The sequence below is a fragment of the Python bivittatus genome, unplaced genomic scaffold (genome assembly GCF_059951505.1).
Source record: "Python bivittatus isolate LINGU-HERP-01145 unplaced genomic scaffold, Pbiv_v1 ctg000680_np1212, whole genome shotgun sequence".
Classification (NCBI taxonomy): domain Eukaryota; kingdom Metazoa; phylum Chordata; class Lepidosauria; order Squamata; family Pythonidae; genus Python; species Python bivittatus.
This window is the reverse complement of record NW_028277095.1, coordinates 3,515,557-3,533,190: the sequence shown is the minus strand read 5'-3', so window position 1 is coordinate 3,533,190 and position 17,634 is coordinate 3,515,557. Positions and strand designations below refer to the sequence as shown.

The window sequence follows — 17,634 nt, the reverse complement described above, 5'->3', positions numbered from 1 at the left end:
TGTAACATTGAAAAAGGACTGCTACAACTCACATCAAAATAATTAGAGGTTTCAATCTTAAGCTGATTACTTATTAAAGTCTCCTTTGTATTGTGACTTTGTGCGCGCGTGTGTGTAACATTCATAATTTCTATTAGTCTTAGTTTATATTTCTTGGAAAATGCCCATTAGGTTTTGGGGAGTCCACTTTTCTAGACCCAGGTTAAATGTTCCAATCACTGTTTTTTCCAACCAGAAACCAGAATTTAACAGGCCACCACCCAGCATCTTATTTAATAAAATCTCCAGCCTCCACTAAAAGCATTCAGAGAAAATAAAATGGCAGGTGGCCGTAGTCCAGTTCTTTATTTGGGGATTAGTTCTTAAACTATGTTAAGACTATTTTAGGGCTTACAATACAGTGTATGAGGATTTTCCACTTCAAAATGCAGGAAGTCATGCAAACCATTTTCTAAAAGGGTGGTCAGAGGTGGCTCTGGACAGCTCAGAAAAGAGGTTAAGAGGAGGTGCAGGTAACTTACTTGTTCTCAGGTAGGAGAAAACGAGAAGTTGTAGGTCCAAGGATAATGCTGCTTGACTTCCGCAAAGCCTTTTTCTTCTCTTTGGAGGATGTGAGTTGCATTTGCTGCCGTTTGCTGCCATCTCGTGGTCAGAATGCTTTTGATGTTATAAATGGAGCCTGGTCTGAATGTTTGGGGAAAGAATTGCTTACAACAGGGTTCCTCAACCTTGGCCACTTTAAGTTGGGTGGACCTCAACTCCCAGAATTCCCCAGCCAGCCTTGCTGGCTGGGGAATTCTGGGAGTTGAGGTCCACCCAACTTAAAGTGGCCAAGGTTGAGGAACCCTGGTTTAGAACCCTGGTTGCCTTTTTGCCTGAAATTCATGGCCTGCTCTGCAGATGGAAGGCTGCCAAATTCCAGCTTTCTGCAGAACATAGTGTGCCAATGTGCCTGCAACTCTTGCCTTTGGGTGTTCAACCTGGGAAGACTCACCACAAGAGTTCCTTTGTGGGCTTGAGCCCAAACCCTGTTAAAAATACCAAAAGCCTCCCACAGAGCCATTGAACCAGGAAGTATGAATTAAATACACCATTAATAGAAGCTGTCCTGAATTCTGGATTCCGCTTAAGAAATCAGCTGGGGAACTGTGGTTGTAAGATGCAGCGTGGTAGAATTTGGTCCCGAAAAATGAGCTCTTCAAAATGCATGCACGCACACATTCATATTTATTTATTTATTTATGAAACTTACATGGCCACCCAACTTGAAGCATGCCACTCTGGGTGGCCTACAAGAAACAAATAACAAAATGAAGAAACAATAAACGAACTACAGTTACATCTCAACAGCAGCAATTAATAAGCAATTAGGAACCCAAACTTGCTTCATAGCCTCCATGGGGGAACTCCAATAATCATGGCCCCAAAACCTTTGTATTGTATTTTGAGAGAACCAGCCTTGATTCTAAGTCTACTGAATGAAAAGAATAATTTTGTAACTCACGTCCTATCAGATGCAGACACAAGCAGAAATTGTGATTGTTTATTCGCTAAAAGTATGATGGGATATTAATCTTGTGATGGGTAAGTCCATCAGAAGGGGACGTCTACCCACATAAAGCAAACTGAGCTGTTTGGATTCCTCCAGGAAAAGATGTATTATGATATCACAAGAAACGTATGTAGTGCTGTCAGAATTCTAGAGTGAAGAGTTTGGAACCCATGAAAGACACCTAAGTAGTTGTATCCAAGACTACCACTGCGAAGGATCAAGGTAACTGCTGAACGGCCTGTGTCTAAAAACCTGATTGCAAGCTATTTTTGAGATATGTACATCGGCAGTGCATGGAAGTACACTGAATAAGCAGCTGCCAGCACCTTCATCTTGTTTTAGCCTAAAATATTTCATCTTCTTAGGGCCAGGTATACTAACAAAGAGAAAATAGATTTCCCAGACACCAACCAACCAAACCTGAGGTTACAGAAGAACCCAACTGGCCTGTCCCTCAACAGGAGATCTGGAGTTTCCCAAAGCAGCTACGAGGTGCCTTTAAATGACACACTCCCCAAACCACCAAATGACTGCTTGGCAAGGGTACATCAACAATTTCATGAGAGATGGGTTATGCTGGGATGCAGCAGTCATCTCTGTAGCACAACAGCAGGTCTTACGTGCCCACCAAGGTGGCATCTTGGCCAAAATGACCAAACCAGAAATCCAAGCTCTCCTTGGTAGGAATAGAAACATACTCCTCACTCAGGGGTTGACTCTGGGTGGCCACAAGTGTCTGGTCATACGAGACAATCTGTACACTGATGCCCAACAGCATACAATGGATCTCCGAACCAAACTCTACTACGGGGACAGCGAGGACAACTGCACCCATGCTATCACTGTGGTCCTGGTTAATCCTATCTGCCTAATCCTCATTGGGACGAAGGGGATTCAGGGAGGGACACTGAATCTGAAAGCTTTCCAGACAGCAAAGTACCTCAAAGAGCATTTACGCCAATAAACACGCTACAAGCTTCTACCATCATGCCAGCTATGGGCCCCCCTTTTACCAGACCAGCTTGCAGAGGATGTTTTTCTTTCCATCCTGATGAGGGGCATGCTGGAAAGGGGAGTCCTGGTAACTGCTAAGGAAGTCCAAGTCTGGTGGGACTGATGTTTCGGACTTGATGTTCTTAAGCTTCATCTTTCTAAGTACAAAATGAGCACATTGGAATCAACCTCCATCTACAGCTCCTGGAGGCAGTAGCAGCTCTCCGGAAATACCCCAAGAAGGTCCTACTAATGACTGGTTCACATTTGCATCTTTCCCAAGAATGCTGTGAATCTGCTTACTTTTACAGTACTGCTCGCCTACCTCATCCTCAGCAATCCTGAATGTTTCCTAGGTGCCACCCTGGATCTACTCGGGACAATCTTCTAGTCTCCCCTATTAACATATCCTGCAGTTCAATCCCAGTGTAACCTTATATCCTGTCTCCCCAAGGGCACGTTTGTAGGTCACTCCTTTAATATGCTAATATTCTTAATTCATTCCTGGCTGCTTCCATTTCTATTTTTGATGCTGCCAGCTATTTTGATTAGGCTTTCTTAAAAAATTTAAAGAGATTTCCAAAAATACAGTTATTTTCTAGTCTATAATCTTGTTCTCTTTGTAATTTGCTTAATTCTGCTCTGCACATCCATTCCCCATTGTCCAAAAACTGCTCTCCCACCACTATGAGCTCCACATTCTGTCACTCCCAATCAATTAATATTTGGGCTTGGCTAACATGCTGCCTTGGGTTGTTCTCTATCTATGAGGAGTTTGCAGAAACTTACTGTACTGGCTCGGATTCCTGTGATAAGTGAGGGGAAAATGTCTTTCCTTACGTGTCCTTATCTCACATAACTTCAAAGCACAACAGTGTTCGAATCCCTTGGACTGCACACAAAGTCATAGAATCATTCTAGTCCATTTTTATTTACAGATATACATATGATAAATAAATGCCAACAACTTGATCACTGAATTGTTGCTCTCTCCAATTTTGCTTGACAAAGATCAAATAAAGGTACCCAGTTAAAAGAATGCTTCAACGGAGAACTAATATTTGTACTCAATATTACCATCAACTTTCTCAGATTTGTAATTTCCCAATTGCTCTAGATTAAAAAACAAAAACCCAAGCAGAATGAATATACTTTAACTGCTGCTCTATAAAAATCTTTAAACAGTTAACTGTCCTCTTTAACAAGGCATGATAAATAACAAACGCAAGCAGATCACAACTTTCTTGCCATCATGTCCAAAGTCCAAGGTAGGATGTGAAAGTAGAACCATTTTAAACCAGACCACTGAATTCTTCAATAGGGGTGCATGTGTGTGTAGGGGTGTGTGTGCAAGAGAGATTTTGGCACAATCTCTCGTCTTCCTTCCCCAATTAAAGGCTGTAACAGTCAGAATATGATTTTCTGATCGACAAAATAGACCCCTTGCTCAGAGACAGAGGAAGTGCCATCCAGCGCCTTCCCTGTCACTCCCAACACTGCAGGAATCCTTCATCAAGGACAACAGGTACAGAGATGCTTGGCCACTTCGAGTAGAGGGAATGGAAGCCGGATTAAGACAGCCAGAGCGTTCCTCTTCGCCTTCCACATTTATAAAAGAACCCTGCTGCTGCTTTTGTCACACACAGCATTGCAAGCATGGGAAACAGCAGGTACTTTTTTCTAGCTGTTCAAAGATAGGATGACAATAACCATAGGAGCAATTTCATCAAGCGCCTGATGGAGCTGGTCTAGACAGTGAAGGCGTACGGGGTATCTCGCTGCTGAAGACACAGTCTACTATTTGGGAATGTGTCCTCCCAAACCTCTCACACCGTGCCTTTTTCTCCTACTGCAGTGTGTGGTAGTTAAGATCCAGAAGGTGAAAGAGAAAAGGCGTCACTGTACAATCTCATATAGATGTTTGGAATGGTGATATCTTCTCTAGCATCTGCAAGAAACAGCTGCTAAACAGGTAATCTTGGCTCCAAGTCTCACATCTTTCCAATCTCCCTATTGGGGTAACATCACCAGGGAATATGCACAGATTTTCTGATGGACCCCTTGTTCAGAGACAGAGGAGCTGCTATCCAGCACCTTCCCTGCCACTCCGGTCACTGCAGGAATCCTTCATCAAGGACAACAGGCAGAGCGATTAATAACTTAATGTAATAATGAATAAGTTATTAAAGTTGTTAAAAAGGTGCAAGTCATGTCCTGTATGGAACTGGGAGGAAGGATTGCAGCAAGCCTTCAGTTCTGGTTTCCAGAGATCCTAGAGCTCCAGAGGCCCTCAGACCACAAGACTCTTTTAGCAGAGTCTTCTTAGAAATGCCTCTGTCTTCATCAACTTAGGAACAGGCACTTATGGAGAGCCCATATCAGTGTTGTTTAGGCAGATCAACTAGCTACTCTGGCAAGCAGCTTTGCAGCAGCTCTATCGATGCTTGTATGCCAGCAACGATTCAAAATCTGGAGCGCAAACCAGCTTGTGCTTCACATGGCCCAGGACAATCATCTCGCCACTCCGATTGTCCCCAATGCTGACTGACACCAGCTCCTTGCAAAACCAAGAGAAAAGAACAATTACTCCAAAGCCTCTCCAAAGTAATGAATAAGTAAGCACCCAGACCTAATCAAGGAACCTTTACAAGTCTGAAAAAGCAACAGATTCTGTGAAACAGCTTTTGAGCGCCAGAATGAGCTGCTAAGTGGAAGATCTCAGCCACGTGCTGTATCTGCTAATTTCCCCTATGCAAAGGCCCTTTAGAAATGTAAACAATTCCCATTCATTTAAATTATGCCAGAGCAAAAGAAAAAACAAAAAAACCCTGCCCTACCCTGAAAGCTCAGGGCTGACAATATCAGGGTATTTTTAAAAAAGTTTAATGAACAAGAATACTTGTTTAATCCCTCCCCCCCACCTCTGGCAAGACTTTTTAAATTATGCCTCGACCTAGACTCTGTAAATCAAGCAATAAGGGACTGTACTCTTCATGGCTCACAATCCCACAGAATTTTAAAAGACTTCTCCAGAAAGATGCATGGAATGAACTGGAGATGTCAAATCTGCTTCATACGTGGCTACTCCTTAGGAACAGCTTTTGCACAGCGCCATCAGAGGTTGGCTGCACCCCCTATGAAGCCACATTAACAGCCAGCCGCCTCCAGCCGCCCTTCTTCTACGCTCTTGTTGCAACATCTTTCATTCAACTTACTTTTTGTCTGTACTATTCTGCCTCCGCAGCAGAAAAAAAGTATCTCTGGGCATTTCTTGCCAACGCCCTCCACTCCCAATTTGTATCAAAATTTAAAAGCCCAAATTATAAATACACTCAATCTTCACCCAGGTCTTTGGCAAGGGAGAATGAGACCCTTCACTTTGTTTCATCTGGTCTGTTGCACCTGCTATCTTTTATCTTTTATTGATTTTACTGTAAGTTGTTTGTTCCATTGTTGTGAGCTAACCAGTGTTGTTGGGAGTTGGGTGGCATACAAGTTTAATAGTAAATTATTATTACTATTACATACATGTATGTATGTATGTATTGTGCCTTCCAGTCAGTGTTGACTCCTGGCGACTGCCTGGACAAGTCCCTGTAGTTTTCTTGGCAAGATTTTTTGGAAGTGGTTTGCCATTGCCTCCTTCCTAGGGCTGGGAGAGAGTGACTGGCTCAAGGTCCCCCAGCTGGCTTTGTGCCTAAGGTGGGACTAGAACTCACCGTCTCCCGGTTTCTAGCCTGATGCCTTAACCGCTACACCAAACTGGCTCTCTCTATTTACTACTATTATTATTTTAATTTCAGTGGGTAAGAAGGGCTACTGCCTTTTAAAATTATGGAACTGCCCATGAATCTCCACTAACTGGCATTCTGAGGAGAATCCCAGAAACACTCTTTTTAGCTGACCCAGAATGTGTACATTTTGGGTCCTGATCTATGAACCTGACAATGCTCCAGCATCAATCAGGAGGAGGCCTCCATTCTTCCAGGCATTTTTCTTGCTGACCCAGACCCAGTTTTGGCACCATGCTGACCCTGAGCAAGGAGCTGTCATCACTGCTCACTCTCTAATGTGCTGCATTTTTGAAAAGGGGATTTGCATATATGTGGTTTCTCTATATTTTCTGGCTGTCCACCTAACAGATGCTTTGTGGAAAAACCTGCAGAAAACTCAGAATTATCTGGTGCCGGTTGGGAGAAGATGGGACCCAGCTAGGCATATTCATAAAGATTCTTCCCCTGGGAAGGTCATTACAGCGAAGCCAGACCCTAAGAACACAGGTCTTTCCAAATAATTGTAACAGCAGTTAAACTGCAGCATTTGGGAAGACGCAGCACACCAGCCCTTTTCCAGCTGCTGCTTTTTTGCAACTGCTGCTCACAGATACACAGCCTCTGAACACTTCATATTTCAAATGGTCTTTGAAGGGAGGCCTGCGATAGCTAGGCGTACCTGAAGAAAGGAACAGGGGGTTCCTGTGGTTACGTCAAGAGTCACTCTGCCCAGAACAAGCTGCACCTTCCCCGATTTGCGGATCAGCAACTTCCCCACCTGCCCTTCTGAGAGGTCCCCCAGAGTGCAGGTGTTCTCTGCTTCCTTGGTCTCCTGGAAAAGCAGAGGGGGGACAGGTTTACAAGCTGGGGAGAAATCAAGATTAGAGCATTTAGAAGCTCCTTCTGCGCTCTCCCTTTTAATGTTTTCCAAAAAGTAATTACAGTCCTATTTTCTGTGGCTGGACAAAACCAAGATTAAGATAAAACAGGAAAGCTCAATTTTTCTTAAGAGTGTGCTTCCTGAGCTTCTGCTCATTACGGGGTTGCTGGGAACTCTGGGAAATCTTCTAGGTTCTACTGTCTCATCAAGCATTGCCATCACCTCTCCCAACATACCTTTCCGATCACAGGGCTAGACCATAGTTTTTTTAAAAAGAAGATATGCCAACATATCTTCCAGCTCTCCCACCGCCCCTCCTGCAGCCATCAGGAGAACAACGTGAGCTGCAGCATCATCCGCAGATTCCTGCTGCTCGTTCCAGCCGGAGCAGTACCTGACTCTTCTCCTGCTTTATCACCACCAACTGCCCATCCTCGTTCTGCACTTCCGTTTTGAGCGGCTTGGTGTCCTGTGTGGGCGGCTGCCCCGGGAGCGTGTCTGGCAACTGCAGAAAGAGCAGCTCTTCCTCCTTGGAGAGGCTCAACCTTGGCAGCAGTTCTGCAAGGGAGACATCCTGAGGGAAGGGAGGAGGGGCTTTTGTGGGTGCTGGAGCCTGGGCAAATGGGGTCTCCTCTTCATCGTGGGGCTCCTCTTTCACTAAACGAGAGAGAGAGTCAGGGTCACTAGAGCTGCCCTCAAGCTACGCTGCAAGCTCAAGCCAACTGAGATTAGAAGTGGGGCATCTCAGCTTCTGCTTCCTGCCAGGGCTCTCTCCTTCCTTTATATACATACGAAGGGCTGCCTTTGTAACAAGCTGGGAGAAGGTATTAAGAGCTTGCGAGATCCACTAGGGCAGAAGTGGAAGACTATGCTGTAGGTGACTTGTATCACGAGTAGACAAAGCAAAGCAGGACTGTTCTTTGTCGCAGCAGCAACAACATGGCTGCTCCTTGCCTTGAGGAATTAGAACATGAGTCCAGCTGGCTCAGCGTCCTGTTTTCCACAGCAGCCACACACATGCTTCTGGGAGACCCATCAGCCAACGCCAAATGGCTACAGCCATATGCCATGGCTTATCCCTTTAGAACCCCCCCTCCCCGACCTCCACTCTCCTTGCAGGAAGCTAAGAGGGAGCAGGCTGCTCTTAGGCAGTTCAGGGCTGCAAGATGCCCACTTTATCTAGTGACTCAACTGCTCTAGGTCGACTTGAGCTGCCTACCTTTCACCGAAGATACACCTATTTCCATATCCTCCTCTTTATGGCCGGAGTTCAACAGCTTGACGTCCTCTTGATCATCCCCTTCTTCCTTGAAAAGCCAACCAGAATGAGCCAGAGGCAGCTGAACTGGCTTGTTCCTAATGTCATTTTTCAAGCCTGGGTCATCCAGGAACTGGGACCAAAGAACAAGAGAAAAAACTGCATGTTAAAGACAAGAACCATTCCTGGGGACTATTTCAGATGCTATTTCATGAGTCTGTCTTCTGGGCACTTACAATCTGCTTTTTTTTAGTGTTCCTACTTTTTTAATGTAAACTGTCCAGAGTTACCTGGAGTCGCTCAGCCTCTAGACTGAATGAACAAACCAACCAACCAACTAACCAATAACTAAATAGGGCTGAGGTAGTTTGCAGCTCTTACTTTGTTGAGGGAATAGCTCCTTTACTGCAAGCTACATATGCTGTTCCCAGCACAAAGGTTTGCAAAATCTCTCACTGTAAATGCAAAAAAAAAAAAAATGTTCTGAGTTTGGGACAGCTTTGTTTGAAACATTTCACCAAAAAGTTCAAAGCAGTTTATTTTGCAGTTAAAAATGAAACATTTCATGAAATGTTGTGCTCGAACTGTTGTGAGACTAAACGTTTTGCACATTCCTATCAGTTAATTTGTTGGGGGAATATCATGTTATGTAAACAAAGGAACTGTGTTTCGTTATCTTGTGTTTAGAGGTTAGCCTGTATTTCCTCAATGATTGGCAATGTATCAGTGTTCAGAGAAATGTTTCCATAGGTACAAACTTCCTAAACCTCCCCTTCATTCCTACAGCTGATATCACAAAGGGATAGGGAAGTAACTGTAGGCGAAAAGAAAATGAACAGGAAAAGATCATCCTGTGTTAAAAAGGTACCAGATTACAATGAATTGAAATATTTCTATTTTAAGGAACACATTCAATATATCACCCTCAACTCCAGCTAGCAACACGGCCCACCAATGTCTTAGAGAGTTGAGTCCTATGATGATAAAGTCCATGTTATTTTTTTGGTTTATGGATTGTTCTTCCAAATGTGGCCATCCTCAAACTCACATCATCTTTCTCCAACATGCGCAGGATCTTCTTCGTCTCTTCATCTGTCTCCCGCTTCTCTTTCTTTATGTTGATGATGTGGGATGGGCCAAAGTCAGACATATCCACAGACTTATCCCAGGTACCTGCAGAGAAAGCAAGAATTGCAGCACTGCAAGTTGCACAGCTCATCATGCAACTTTATGGTGGCTAGCCGAGAAGACCCTGGATGGCCAAGTTACCTGCCTGAATCGTTTCATTAAAATTAAGCCAAAAAGGCATGGCTAGAATCACCAGTAGGCACATCCATGTTCACACAAACAAGGGAAGAGAAGAAAAGGCAAGGAGAAAGAATATGGAAAAAGAGGATTCTGAAGAAGTGTGTGTTTAATTTATGATGAACGGAACAGATATATTTACGCGAGATGCTGGGGACAGGCTAACCCTTGTCCATGATAGCTGGCTTGACCAAGAGCTTCTTGAGCAGAGGAGTATCGCCCCTTCACCCAAGAATGAATTAAGTACTGCTCCTACCCCAGCCTCCTGTTACCTTCTGGCAGCTTTCATCAACCAGAAAGATAGGAATCCAATCTATAGGTGCCAGAGGTGATGTCATAGAGAACCTTGTCCACTTCCTCAGGATCAAGGGGCTCGAACCACTCCCGAGTACCCCCACTGAACACTGCCATCTCTGAGGGACTTTCCCAGCCAAGCTTCAGCTCTGATGCTGGGGACTTCTACACCAATACTCAAGATGCACAAAGTATTTTGTCGCAGCTTACTTAAAAGCTCTCTATCAGATAAAGCATATTCCAATTTTACTAAATTACCCTATCCTACTTTATTAATCCACTGTGATCCAGCCTGTGAAAAGGCTGAAGCTGGTGAGGTGGGAATCAGTGGGGCTAAGATTCTCGAGGAAAGCCTGACAGCCTGATGAGTTCACAGTGATTTGAAATTACAGGTCAAAGCCCAAATGCTAGCCACTGGACCGCCCCAACGTAACATTCACAAAACCTTTCTTCCGCATCATTTCTGCCGGGCCTTGCTCAAAGATGGAGTGCGACTGAATGACTTCTGGCCTCGCTCTGCCTCGTCCATGAGATTCCCTCTGCCGATCTCGATCACGGTCCTTCTTCTCTTTCTTGACAGAAAGGTCCTCTTTGGGCCTAAAGAAAAGGAGAACAAGTGGAATCAATTGCTCAATGAGAGTGATAGGCCTCTGCCTTTAGGACTTAAAGGTTCCAATATATCCAAACATTTCCTAAGCCCTTTTGCATCACTAGCTTCCTAAGGACTCCATGACTGAACCTCTTACAAACATGCAGAAAGAGCAAATGTCAAAGCCTCCCTCAACAGAATTTCATACTGAAGATGAAGGTTGTGATGAAAAGGTAGTTCCTATGTATTCTGCTATTAAGGAGGGGGACAGAGAGTGGAGAGAAAATTGTTGGGATCAGGTAGCTGATTAACTGCAGGAGGTACCTGACAGCTGACCAAAAAAAAAAAGAGGAAAAGAAAAGGAAAAATAAACAATCTATATAAATGAAAAGATAAACAAAACAGATCTTGTGAAAAAGGAGACTGGCATTCTAGAAGTCTGTATCTTCCCACAAAATCAACATACAGCTTTAATTGTTTATAAATTAAACCTGGGCAAATGAAAGGCACACTATAATACCCCCCTATCCATGCATAAAAAAACAATTATATTATCCAAAGAGAGCTGATAAGACAGGAGATAACCACAGTGTAAGAACGTTGAGTGTGAGATTTTAAACTATATTTGTCCCAAATAATAACTTAGAAAAATTTTGACCAAATAAACCCAGCTTCACCACAAAGCAAAACTATACGTTTGATTAACAGCCCAAATAACGTTAAAATTTAGAATCTCAGAAGGTAGCACACGGGAAGTCTTTAGCGTAGCTGAGATCTTTAACAAACCCTATGAACTTGCATAGGAGGTTCATAGGATAACTTCAGGTTAAGGCTGATATCCCACATTAGACACATCTTCTCAGCTCTTTATTGACCACTTCATTAAGCAGTTCATTCACATTAATACACTCCATGAAAACAGCATTGAAAGGGAACTTACTCTTCTTTGATTTTCCTGCTGATTATGTTAGGGGCAAAGGTTTTCTAAAAAACAAGAGACATAGAGAACAAACATGGATTAGGCACAATGTTTGGTGTATGATATTCCTCATAGCACAGAGTGCATTAAAATTAAAACTCCAATAGTTATTTATTTGATTTAGATAGCTACCCATCTCACTCTGACGTGACTCCAGCTAGCTTACAATAAAATAAATAAATATACTTGGGATTCTCACATTTCTGTGGGACGAGAATATTTTTAGTTGTATTGCTGGGAGGAAGATGTGTCTTTTATAATATGTCACTATTTAAGGGCCACAACTTTTGTGCTCTGCATCACTACTAAACTCTTTTGGCTTCAAGTTATGCTTTTAGTTCAACCATCATTGACACATTCTCTTTGTTCTCTTTCCAAAACAAACACCAACATCTCCTAATATTTGAATACTAGCATCAGAAGACATCAAGTAAAACTGACTACTTCATATAATAAAAATGCAGTGTTTACATATAGGATCAAATATCCCTGACATAGAGAGCCACTCTATGCCTCCAGACAGCTTGGTTATTGCATAACCAATTCAAAGAAACAAATGGAACATTTTGAATCCTGAGACTCTTAGCCTGTTTCTTCTTTTTAGAAGTTCATAGGCATCACTGCTACCAAACCGGCCTCAAGCGTGGGATCAATGTTTAATGAAATAAATCTCCAAAGTCAGCAATTTCTCATCTGCCATGATTGTTAGTATTCCTCATAGCTCTTTGCTCCTCCACCTCAATAATGATCAAAAGTGGGACAGGTTTTACCAACTAGAGCAATCTGTGAACATGCAGATAAACATCTGTGCCAAATATATAGAAATAAAGAGATCCTGCTTTTCTTGAAAAGAAGTTGCCTCATCTTGTAATTAAAAGTCAGTATGCTTAGCCCTACTGTTCTAGTTTTTACTGAATGGAGATTTGGTGACAAACTCTGTCTGAGTTAAATCACTCATTTATCAACTCTTCAGTCACACGAGGTCTGGAGCAAGAAACTAGACTGTCTGTCTCAACTGATTTCACCCTGTGCAGAAGAACCAAAACATCGGAAGACTTCCATATAGTCAGTATTTCCTCTGTACTGGGGACAAAACATGGGTAAACAGTAAGAGCAAAACTGGAGGAAATGGAACTGTTTTCAACAGAAACAAGCCTAGAAAATATAGAAAACACAGAGGCTCCTATTTGGGAGAAGATTTTAGTGCACAAGACCTTTCTTTTAAAGTTCTGGAAAAAACAGCAATACATTGTTTACCACTTTGAAAGAAAAACCCATGAAAATTATAATGCAGTCTTCAAGTTTGCAATGGTTAGATAAAAGAAGGATCCCAAAATTCTACCTCCAACCTGGGAAGGGAAGGGGGGGGGGAGAAACCTTGGTTTGTTTACCTGTGTGATTGAGCCCTACTTTTCAACACTGTTCCACCCACTGCATCCCTTAATCTCCCAATCAATGTTCCACGTGGCTCCCACAATTGCCACCCCTCCCCTGATCCTATACAATTTCTAAGGAGGCCTAATAGTCATGCTGCCCTTCACACTTAAAAGTTTATCTGGATGATATTTAAAAAAACCCTGAATTGTTCTAGCTGCCATTTCTTGGCACTCCTCTTTATTCTCTGTATTCATATCAAAAGAAGGGTGGAAAAAAATCTCAAATGTTCTGGTATCTAGCAAATTGATTCCAGTATTTAACAAATAATTCTTTCCAAAAATAAATTATTAGCATGTGCAATTTCTTCACAGCTTCTTGCCAGATAGCCCAGTTGCAGACTCTAACTACCCTTCCAAATGTTCCTATTATTAATATTTTAGTTAACATTTCATAACACTTTCATCTGGAAACAATCATTACTTCTGTTTTTGTTAATATGTCTGCTATTAATTTTCGATCAGCCCATTGAACTAAATCTGCCAGATTACCCAAAGGGATGATCTTAGAGTCTTCTGGAAGTGTCCTTCCAAAAATCAACATGGACTATTTTTATTTTTGTGTTGGTGGTTTTAATCTCTGACTTTTCACATAATCTTTCTCTTGTGGAAGATTCCAAAGGCAAGTTCTAGAGCAGTGTTTCTCAACCTTGGCCACTTTAAGATGTGTGGACTTCAACTCCCAGAATTCCCCAGCCAGATTTGCTGGCTGGGGAATTCTGGGAGTTGAAGTCCACACATCTTAAAGTGGCCAAGGTTGAGAAACACTGCTGTACAGTATGAAGTGTTCTTCCCGGCAGTCCAGGGGAATAAGAGAGCAACTTTCATCAGAGTTTATGTGCAGAAAATGATAGGCCATTGTGGACCTCTAGAGTCTTTGGTGCCAGACAGCTCAACTGGGGTGGTAATATAGAGAATGCTGAACACCAGACCCAGCCGCCTCTTTTCTCTGCTGTCTTCAGGATGTTGCCTTCATCTCATCCCCAGCCCACGAGTGAGACAGCCTTCAGTTGGCCTTTTTCACACGTGTCCCTTTGAGTCAGTCTTGACTCCTGGCAACTGCCTGGACAAGTCCCTGTGGTTTTCCTGGCAAGGTTTTTCAGAAGTGGTTTGCCATTGCCTCCTTGCTAGGGCTGCGAGAGATGACTGGCCCAAAGTCACCCGGCTGGTTTCGTGCCCAAGGCGGGACTAGAACTCACGGCCTCCCAATTTCTAGCCTGGTGCCTTCACCACCACACCCAACCGGCTAACTGCATCCTAGGAACGTGGGGGGAAATACTGCTACGAGACGCTTCCTGAACAGGAGGCCCTTGCCTTTTTCACGCCACCGAGTGTAAGATCTCGGGAGCGGATGGAGGGCAGGCGGCCTGGCGAGATGGGCGCGGGAGTCCTCCTCCCTATTAATCCTCTGGCCGCAGAAAGCGTGGGCCGGGCGCTCTCGGGGTCGCCGCCTGAAGTGCCTTCCGACATCTTGAAGGACCTGCCGAAGAAGAAGAGGAAGAAGAAGAGGAGGAGGAGGAGAGTTGGCTGAAAAGACTCTCCGTCCCCCCACAAAGGCTTCTGAGCGAAGGTCTCGCCCAAGCCGTCCAGAGGGCATCGCGGCCCGCAGAACCGGCCCAAGAGGAGCCAATCCCTGCCCACCCAACACGTGAAAGGACAGAGGGCGGCGCACGTGTGGAGGAAGCGTGCCGCGGGTCCACTTTTTCCCTCCACGCCCGGCAGGCGGGAAAGACGCCGGCCCAGCCCGCGCCGCCGGCCCCCGCGGACTACAGATCCCATCGTCCTCAGCCCGCAGGGGGTACGTGGGGGGCCGCAATGGTCCCACGCCTCGGAAGGGCGCTGCGGAGAATAGGACCCGTCCTCCCACGCATCCGGCGAGCGCCGAGAAGGGGAGGGACAGTTCAGGCCTCTTCTGTGCCAAGGAAAGGACTGAAGGCCACCAGGAGAAGCACTGGGGATGCCAGCCCCCCCAACACACACACCGTTGACGGCTATCCGCAAGAGCCGCAGCGGGGCCTCCCCCCTCTTCCCGCTCACGCCGCCCTTACAGAAAACGTCCCCTCGTCTCGTCTCGTCTCGTCTCCTTTCCCGGCTGACCCACGGCGCCTTCGACCTCCCCGCCCCGGTCAGGCCTCTCCGCCGCCTCGGCGAGCTGCAGGCCTCTCAAGGCGCCATCTTGGCCTGCCCTCCCCCCGTTCTGCGTTCCTGAAGGGCTCGTCCGCCATCTTTGTCACGGGCATGGCTCCTTTCCTGCCCCGCCCCTTCCCTCCGTCCGGGGAAGGCCAGCAGGGAATCCGCCATCTTTGTCGCGGGCGGCTGTTACGCGGCGTTGGGTTGAACGACCGACAGCGGACTGTCTAGTTTGGGAGGCCAGTTTGGGGGCGGCTGGCGGAACTGCCACGTGCCTGGCGCGACCGAAGTCACATCGCTATATGGGACTGGCGATATGAGTACTGTCCTCTATGCCTAGCCCTTTTATATGGGTCTAAATTTAATGGGACGCCCCCCCCAGGAGTCAACCATGTGTTCTGCTTGGTTAGGGGTTTGAATAAACTCAGATATGGTTTATAAACAGATTAATGGATTCATTTGTTGTCTTAATTCAATCAACAGCAACTCGTTCAGCAAAAAATGGCTTAGAGTGGTGTTTCTTAAACTTTGCTCTCAGGACCCCTCCCCACTTTTAAAAATTATGGAGGACCCCCAAAAGAGTTTTTGGTTTGTATGGGTTATATTTATCGATATTTACCGTGTTAAAAATTGAACTGGACGCATTCATAGAATATTTATTGAATCATGTAAAAATAACGATAATTAAATACATTAGACATTAGCATAAATATTTTTCATGAAAAAAATCCTGTAACAAAAATAATGAGAAGAGTGACATTGTTTTAAATGTTTGCAAATACTTTCAATACCAGCAAAAACATGTTTGGGAAAAAATGAACATGGCAATTCTAATGCTTCCCTCAACTGCAACTATTAAAGTCATAAAACTGGATAGATCCCATTACGAAGGACATGTTTCCAAGGCTTTCACAAATTTAAGATTTGCAAGATTTGCAGTGGACTATAAATTTGTCCTTTGAGATTATTTAGATGCATTTTTATCCATTAGAAGAATAATAAAAAATACCTAGTCCAGCATTCTCTGACAAACAGACCATACGGTTGCATGTGGGAGGCTTTAAAGCAGGACATGACTGTACAACATATGACGTGCTATAAAAACGTTTGGGCATTTTTACTTGGAAGTAACTCTTTAATTCTCAGTAAGTGACTTGAGGATGTTTGCTTTGAAGAGAATTTAATAAGGTAATTCAAGAATGTGAAGAATGTCATACTTCAACAATGCACATGTTCATTTAGTCACATACAGTATATACAACATTATTAATGAATGGCTGCAGCAAAACTGCCAGTTTCAAACCATGTTCAGCACCTAACAATCAGCGGTTGAAGGAAGGCTAAACCTCAGGCAAAAACCACCTCTTTCTTGTCAAAAGGTGGTTTTCCAGCTGTTAGGAAACAAGGAAGTCTTGGAGTTCCTTGGCATTTCTCCTGGCTGTCTGACAGCTAGATTAATGCTTGAGCCTGGCTTACTGTGAGGCAGCTGTTCTGTGGGGCTAGGAGAAATGGTGGAAGATAAAGCTGTTTGTGCCATTTAGCCTGCCCTGAGTCACCTGCCATGTCCCACAGGTCCTGTGAAGGGTTTGCATCCCATCACCAGGGTTGCACTCAGGTCCCACAGCCCATCAAGAGGCCACTGTATGTGGAGGAGGTACCATTTCGCCATGCGGCTTTTACAGCTGAACATTATAAGCCATCTGTTCAGAAAATAAAATAAATAAAATAAAATAATACACACACACACGCATACATTCAAGCTAGTTAGGATGAGGAAATCAGTGAGGGCTGCCTATATTCCACTTGCCACAACACAGCCTGAAGAAATAATAAAATGGATACCGCATCATATTAGGCAGAAACACTTCCGTATAGGCATGGAGAGAGAAAATATTAGCTGCATTCACACCACACCCTTAGCTTTGTTAATGCTAACTTTGTTACTGCTATTTTTTTCATGGCTAACATGTTATGTATACCTAGCCAATGAGGACGTTGTAGGAGGAGACCCATAGTCTAGGGTAGCCCCAAATCAGGCGTCCGGTGCCCCTTTTCTTACTAATCAATTTTATTAAAAGACATAAGCTTTTTTTGTGAGCTGCATTTAGCTAGCCAATATACAGTAGTTATCTTATAGTTCACAGTGTTGTCCAAGCTGTGATGATTGGGTTAATCTGGTTAAGCAACATTAACGCGAACTATTCGTAGAATATTGCATGAATGCCGCCCGCGGTTGGTTGGTTGGTTTGGTTTTCATTTCATTCTTAGTTCTCCCAGGTAATTAACAGAGAGAAATTGCTCAAGCATGCAGAAAGAAAAAGGAAAAGGGGGAAAAAAAGAATTTTTGCTACCGCTAGATGATGCTAAGTAATTCCAAACACTTAGTAGCTGGGTTTGGCCGTGAGACAAAGAGGCAATATCTTTTTTAGGCCAACTAAAGCTGTACAA

At 44.1% G+C, this 17,634-nt stretch overlaps 1 protein-coding gene across 1 annotated transcript; it reads right to left on the bottom strand.

The window, feature by feature from the left end:
• Positions 1-1,203: 1,203 nt before the first annotated feature.
• On the bottom strand, positions 1,204-15,301 carry POLR3D (RNA polymerase III subunit D). The gene is made up of 9 exons (XM_007440720.4): positions 15,105-15,301; positions 14,371-14,536; positions 11,585-11,628; positions 10,501-10,652; positions 9,505-9,629; positions 8,418-8,589; positions 7,593-7,855; positions 6,998-7,150; positions 1,204-5,102 (listed from the first exon to the last, which is right to left on the bottom strand). Exons 2-9 carry the CDS (start codon positions 14,524-14,526, stop codon positions 4,980-4,982), a joined length of 1,188 nt encoding a protein of 395 aa, XP_007440782.1. The 5' UTR covers positions 14,527-14,536; positions 15,105-15,301; the 3' UTR covers positions 1,204-4,979.
• Positions 15,302-17,634: the final 2,333 nt, after the last annotated feature.

Excerpts from the sequence above, each read along its gene's own strand:
- POLR3D (XM_007440720.4), bottom strand. The coding sequence starts at position 14,526 with ATGTCGGAAGGCACTTCAGGCGGCGACCCCGAGAGCGCCCGGCCCACG. Across the intron at positions 9,630-10,500 it reads AGAAATGATGCGGAAGAAAG|GTACCTGGGATAAGTCTGTG; the intron begins GTTTTGTGAATG and ends CTTTCTCTGCAG. Across the intron at positions 5,103-6,997 it reads CCCCCTGTTCCTTTCTTCAG|GAGCTGGTGTCAGTCAGCAT; the intron begins GTACGCCTAGCT and ends TGGTTTTGCAAG.